The sequence below is a fragment of the Limulus polyphemus genome, unplaced genomic scaffold (genome assembly GCF_000517525.1).
Source record: "Limulus polyphemus unplaced genomic scaffold, Limulus_polyphemus-2.1.2 Scaffold400, whole genome shotgun sequence".
Taxonomy (NCBI): Eukaryota; Metazoa; Arthropoda; class Merostomata; order Xiphosura; family Limulidae; genus Limulus; species Limulus polyphemus.
Window position 1 is genome coordinate 444,630 of NW_013666010.1, and position 7,534 is coordinate 452,163.

The 7,534-nt window shown below is 31.4% G+C and overlaps 1 protein-coding gene across 3 annotated transcripts in view; it reads right to left on the reverse strand.

Moving 5' to 3' along the window:
* LOC106457984 (isoprenoid synthase domain-containing protein-like) overlaps positions 1 to 5,276 on the reverse strand; it is a 43,014-nt gene extending 37,738 nt beyond the window's left edge. Inside the window, exons 1-3 of one of the 3 annotated variants that reach the window (XM_013917433.2) lie at positions 5,209 to 5,276; positions 2,933 to 3,098; positions 813 to 985 (exon numbers count right to left, since the gene is read on the reverse strand). In XM_013917433.2, coding sequence (XP_013772887.1) covers positions 813 to 985; positions 2,933 to 3,098; positions 5,209 to 5,242 — 373 coding nt within the window. In that variant the 5' untranslated portion in view covers positions 5,243 to 5,276. Of the gene's footprint in view, positions 1 to 812; positions 986 to 2,924; positions 3,099 to 4,757; positions 5,011 to 5,208 lie in introns of those variants that run through there. The other 2 variants (XM_022384086.1, XM_022384085.1) reach the window with 2 other exon arrangements.
* Between the last annotated feature and the right edge of the window lie 2,258 nt (positions 5,277 to 7,534).

Sequence of the window (7,534 nt, forward strand, 5' to 3'; positions counted from 1 at the left end):
TGATTAAACAGCCTACCTTTACCAAATGTGGGTATCTTAGTAAAACATTCACAAAATTATATACATATATATTTTATACTGCCACTTTTTGATGTATCTATTTTCATCCCAGACATAGCTAGAAATCTAATTAATATAATATAATTAATCTAATTAACAAATATATCAAAGCTACTAAACAAATATATATTTTAATAAAATAGGTAAACTACAATATAGAAACACCCAATACCTTGAGAGCTCTTGGAAAGTTGTCTTGCAAGTACATTCAGATTATCAGATTTATTACACTATAACAAACGTACCAACATAACTATAAAATTCTAAAAGATTAGCCCCACTGAAATCCCATGCCTTAATAAATCATGAGGAATCAATAACACAAATTTCTAAACTTAAAAACATACTCAGTGAAGAAGAAATAAAGTGAGAAATAATGTTATAACATTATCTGTTTCAAATATATTACATTTGTTTGAGATATGAAAATATTTTGAAATCAGTGGAAAGTTACACAGTTAAATAACAGTTTTCGTGAAAAAATACCAAGTTTTGCACATTTATTTAAAAAAAGTATTAAATAAGTATATTAAAAGTTAATTTTATATTACATAAACTTTCATAAAGCTATACCTAGATAACTAAATTAAGTATAGCATTCAGTATTTCCATTAAAATAGGAAACATTAATCCTTAAAAACAAAGTTGATAGCAAACCAAACTGTAAAACTCAAATACTTTGATGACAAACTTTCATGCAAGTTCAAAAATAAAATGTAATTTTAATGAATTAACCCAAAAAACACACTGACCACTAGATGCTAAGGCCTTCAGTCCAGCCTGTATTGACCTATGACGACTTGAGGATCCACTGACCATTCTTAATCGGCCATAATTACCAGAATCTAACCCAGCTAAAGTTTCTTTCATCAAGTCCATTCTATCTGAAGCTGCTACAACAACTACTTGTTTTATCCATGAAAATCTAGAGATCATGAAAAAATTGTGACCATCATTTTGTCAATGCAAATTGAATTACTTCTAAAAAATGGAACCACTAATGCATGTGATTAGTCATAGTTACATATCATCTACATCTAATACTAAATACACCAAAAGGCCATTTATTCTGATCATGTTTCTTACATATCACCATAACTTACAACTATACAAACATGTTCATAGTGTGCAAAAATACAAAGAACTGAGAATTTTGAAAAATTCTTATATTGTTCAATCACTTTTTGCTTTTCCTGGCCCAGTGCAGATAATCGAGGCAACAGTGTATATATATATATATATATATATACTTTCATAGCAATGAGTACATGCTAAAGATCACATGATATCAAACAACAACTTTATAGTACTGCCTTTGGTCCCATCTGAGTCTAAACATGAAAACTGATTGGTTGAATTGAGAGAAAGAATAAAAACAAAATGGCACAAAATTAGTAATGTGTTGTGCATCCGCAGCACTTCATTCCTGAAAAAACATGAAGTGCTGAATCCACCATTAAAATCATAGAAACAAAGTTCAATTTAAGACTTAAAGAATGCAAAAATAGTTCCTGACTTCCAAGAGTCTAGAACTGCCCTAGATTCAAATACTGTTTATCATAGCCCTACACATGAATAAAATTGTAAAAAATACTAGGTTACACAATGAAATTTTTAGTCACCACAGTGACCTGACATCCAGGATTTGTCAAAATCTGGTCTAAACTGCCAAACATAGTAAACTTGTTTCTAGTAAATGAACAACTTTACGATATATTTCTACTTTTGACTTGAATTCATACAGCACAGTACTTTTGAGAATCTTCAGAAAGCTATAGTTATCCAATTTACCATGTCTTCTCAGCACATTCATTTTAATGTTTTTATTTATAATATAAGAAAAAGTTGTCACTTGGTTCTTTCTTCACTGTTACTTGTGAGGAACATTATAGATAGAGATACAATTTGTTTTGATCTTAGAATGGTTGCAGGTTAAGATTATAATCTTGATTATTTCTGTATGGAGTCAGTTGAGAAGTTCTGGAATCTAGAAATATTTGTTTTTGTAACTTTGACGTACCTTAAATGTGCAATAAAAATAAACTGAAATATTGTTTGTTGTTAATCAACATACATTAGCATTCTTTTGAGAGCATATGTGAATTACAAGTTTCATAATTTATTAACAAAAAAGTAAATGAATGAGTAAAAGATTGTGCTTTTTGCTTTGAATCAGCATTTCTTAATCTATGGTTCATGACCCAAAATTAGGTCTTCAGAATGTGTGAAAGGGTCATGAACAACTTTGAAAATTGATAATATTCGAAATTTATTTAATGGGTCGCTACTAGCCATCAACAGTTATAAATGAGTCCTAAGCCAAAAAAGCAGTTGAGACCCACTGTTTTAAATTACCAAACTTTCAAATGTACATAAATTGCAAATAAAATTAACATACAAATTTAATGCTAATCCCAAAAATATTAATGTTACTGAAAATATCATGTTTTTTCCCTTAAATTTTATAAACCTTTTCTATATATGCAAAAAGTCACATTCCAGGATATAATATTAGCAAGTTTAGCAATGATCACATTTTAAATATCTCAAGGTGTCTTGAGACTTTCTTGATAAGTCATTTTTTGATGCATTCTAATAATTATTAAAAGCTTTTATGTGACAATTTCTGAATGTTGATTTGTGTTTGTAAAGATTTTCATAACACACTGATTCATGTATAATTTTGTTTTTGTTACATACTTTGAAGCATACTACAGGTAGGTAGAAAATAAAAATATAAACATGTTGGTTCTCAATGCAAATTAGGATGTGTTTCAGGTCATACAAATTCTACTCCAAGAAGAGAAGAAATATTTAGAAAATCAAGTAAAACAAGCAATGTTACAAATTCATGCCTCACTTACATTCTCACCTCAAAAAAGCTTCCACTGTGTACTGAATTAAAGGTCTTCCTAGTATCTTACAGAACTGTTTTGGTATTGTTACTCCCATTCTTTCACCATTTCCAGCAGCAGGTAAAATCACCCCAACTGACCGATCCACTGGTTTTTCCATTTTGTCAGATAGTTCTGAAAAGCCTAATTTGCATAAAAAAGTCATCAATACTTTATTCCAGCTATATGGGATTACAGAGCTCATATTTCATGTGAAATAAAATATTAAAAATTTAAGTTGACACACATGTACTACTGTACATAGAGCATTGAAGTAAGCACAGACAGTACTTCTAGTTTTTATTTAATTAAATGTACAAGTTTAAACATGAACTATATTGATAAATAGTATTAAAAGCAAGAGTGTATAGTACTTACTGAAAATGTATCCTTATATATACTTTTACAAGATAAATAAAAAAATTTAAAAACCTACAAATAAGGATTGTAATAAATAAGGAAACAAGGCTGAAGATACTGCAGACATAATTTACTCAAACTACAAACCCCTATTTTGGCTCCATGCTGTTACCAAGAGTTTCATTTGGTGGAGTCAAAATAGGGATTTGTAGTTTGAGCAAATAATGTCTACAGCATCTCCAGCCTTGGTTCCTTACATTTTTATGATCCCTATTTGCAGGGTTTTAAATCACCAATTTTTTTATTTATCTTGTTTGCTGACCTTTTTATGCTCAACTATGAGCAAAGGATTATTTGATACGGCAGCTAACTTTATACATTATAATGATAATAAACATAGCTAGTAGCCAGCCGATACAGTTCTTGATCATTTACTGTACCTATTGACTATTTGATCGCATTATTTCAATATGTAAAATGTTAAGCTGCAGCAGGAGATTGTCATGGATATTTGTTTGAGAGTATAGTGAGCATTTCTAGTTTCCATGAAACAAAATTCTATATATATAATGCATAGCAATCAGCAAATATATGCCTAGACTAAGACATAACCCCCACTAAACACAACAAAAAATTACCAGTAGAAAAGCAGCATTTTCAAATAAAAACCTATTGCCTAAAACATTGCTTTAAATAAACTTTGTGTCTTTTAAAGTAATTATTCTACAAATGTGTGTAACAAAATATAATATTATGTGTATTATCATCTTATAATACCCAAGAATTTAATGTCATTAATAAACTTTGCTAACTTATCAAGTTTAGGTAAAAGTTGCTTTGGAGAAAAATGTGAGTGCTGAGTTTACAAGGATGCATTGTAAAAAAAGGCTATAGTTACAGGTTCAATTACCATTCGTATACAAGGCTTGAATATATTTCAACTTTTGGAAAGTGATCAAGAGGGATTACATTATAGTTGACTCTCTCATTAAGTATATTCATAAAGTTACTTTTAGTCAGGAGCATAAAAGAATAGTTCTACAGTAGACTTTGTTTGCAGATGCTAACTTACAAGTTACACAACATTATAAAGTGTAGTGACAAGTTACTGGCTTGTGCCAAAACCATTTTCTTTTTTGTAGCACATGTAGAAACACATGATGTTGGAAGTTTGAAATCAGAAGAGATGAACAAAATAGTGAATTTCTTAAAATATTCAGGAATAAAAATAAATGTGAAGCTCTTTCAGGAATGATCTTTCAAACTAGATCATGGATGCATAAATGAAATATTCAGCAAGATCCAAGTTTAAATGAAAGATTACTAGGGTTATAATTGTGAAGTAACAATTGCTATCTTACTCTTAGTTAGGGTTTTGTTTACTGTTTATATGTAACTCTACAAAATTTCATTAAATTTAAAGATAGTTTAAACTAAACTCACCTCAAATTTCAGTAAATCACCAGTGTGGTGATCATGAAATAAATCTAATACAACGCCTTCGAATTATATTTTCATTCACCTTTATTCATAATTCAATAAGGCTATTCTCAAACAGTTTACCACAGCATCACAATCAATAGCTAAACGTAACAAAAATTTATCAAACGCGAAGGAACATACACCATCCGATCATTTGATACAGTAGTATTCGGTAGTAGTAGTAGTACTGTTTGTGGTTTAAATTTTAAGCACCATCACGGCGTAGTTGAACCTAGTACTAGTAGTACGAGTAAGGCATAATAATTAACATTGTTTATTATTTATAATAACAGGAAAGAGATACAAAATGTTAAATTTCGCTAGAGAGAACAAACAAGTTTTAAAGTTCTGTCAAAATCAAACTATAAATTTACAACAAACCTCTCATAACAGTTAAAACATTATAACTTACTCGAGATCGCTAACTGCTCCATATTATATACCATCGACTATCGTTCTCCCCCTCTGTTCCACTCTTACTAGTCTTAGGACAGCTGAAAAATCGTGTAATACTGTTACGCCCCCTACTTTACTAAACAATAATAATACCAAAGGTGATATGTCTCTTTGGTCAAGAAAAGTATGCGAATAAGCAACGTGCCTTCACAACTTGGAGTTTCTTAAATTTATTTTATAGAACAAAGGACAAGAATGACCATACTAATATGGGTTTATGACCCAGAACCGCATCACTGAGAGACACTCACCCAATCAGGCAGTCGTTCTGTAAGCTTCCATGGGCAAGCTGAACCGGGCAAAGCCAATAGTTAGCGTGCACGGTTGTCAATCTGAGTGTTTTTGTTTTGTGTCCAGTTCCTGCAAAAAACAAAAATCGTGCTATGCACTTTGATTGCGTTATACGAGTGGAAGTCAAATCCAACTATTCAATTTGAGTGATCTAAGAGATATCAGAGGGTATTGTTGAGCAGTTGCCTTCCTTTTAGTGTATCAATTCAAATTTAGTATTGTCTAATACAGATACCATTTGCATAACTGTGCGCAAATACCCGAAACAAGCCAAACCAAACCACTAATATGCTATTATAGAGAAAAGTAGGACGAAGCAGGATCCAAAACCGTAGATTTTCGGCTGGGACAGATGCTTTAGCCAACTTAACTAAAGCGTTTTGAATGCCACATCTTTACATTTTTGTTTCTTTGATTTGTGAGAAAGGAGCAGAATTTGCAATATTCTTCATTTATGAAAATCGGCTTATAAAACTCACAATCATTTAATTCATATTTATTTTGTGAGAAGTATTAAATATAACTTAATTTCCTCATAACTATACTTAAAAATTGTCTTCTTGGTACACATGTACATGCTTTTACTATTGCTTTCTATAATGTCTGAGGGTTGTTTTTTTTTAACATCCTGTTAAGTGTGTGGTCTATCCAAGTAAAACTGGATTGTCTTTAGAGCTATGTCGGATAGTTCCGCTTGATTATAGGAATTTCAATCACAATATCGATTATGAGTTAATATAGATCTTTTATTAACAACTAAGTCGATGTAATGAAGTAATAAGACTTAACACAATGTGAAGTATAAAAATGCACAATCCTAATTACACTAAATACAAATGTAGTACGTATATCTGTTTTAGAATACGACTGACTATTACTTTTTCTTGATACTCTCGGTGACTTACTCTTCAGTATCCTATTCCAGACTGTTAAAGAGCAACGTTTTTTAGTTCGTAAGAAACCTTGCATTTACCCACCCGATAGTCATTCTCACTACAAAGTTGTATTCAGTCGTTATATTCTATTTATCATTAAAATACGCCAAACCAAGAAAAAAAGTCTCAATGCATTGAGGACGAAACTGCAGGAAAACGTACTATATTTTCGTCTTCTCATATCATGTTGGCAAAACTATGAAAATATCTTTGTTGTCAAACATATATTTGATAACAACTGTCTGCTATCTTTGAATTTTGTATTTTTTTACTGTGAACTGAGTAGATTCGTCAACACCCATTTTGTAAACAATGATATCGAAAATCGACGCCAAATATTGTGATTCCGCAGAATCTACAGTTCTATGGTTTCATTGGTAATCGGTTACAGAGGGAGTCCTAGTTTGTACAGACTTTGCATTCCGAACATTGATTGGGCTTTTCCGTAGCACCTATTAATTAAAATGCCAGAGCGATATTTCTGGTGACTGGCCTCAGTGCCCTATTCGTCTTCGGTGGTAATAAGGTCAATTCTCCCACAGTGCGTTTGTCACCCACGTCTCTTGGTCATCCCATGAGTTAAAATAGTGAACTCATATCTTTCAGATATCCATAAACCTTTACACAAGTTACAGGAATCCTTCAGCAACAGCAAAAATAGTACATACCTTGATTACGTGTAACAAGCACAAGAATAATATCACCTACTTCCAAAGTCGGTCCAGCATTTTCGTTGTTCATCAACATGCATCAAACTCGTGAAAGATCCCAAGTGGTTCAGTGTTAGGTCTTAAGGCATATAATGCTAAAAACCGTGATTTGATACTTGTGGTAGGCACAATACTGATAGCCCAGTGTGTAGCTTTGTGTTTAACAAATCACACACACACACCAAAAACATGCAAGATATTTCACAATTTTTCTGATGAGAAATGCGAAACGTTCATTTTTATTAACTAAAAGGAAAAGAGAAGTAAATGTAGTCTGCTGCATATAACATAAAAAAAGACTAAGATTAGCGGTATTTAAAAAGTTATAACTTGATTCGTTCGTTTA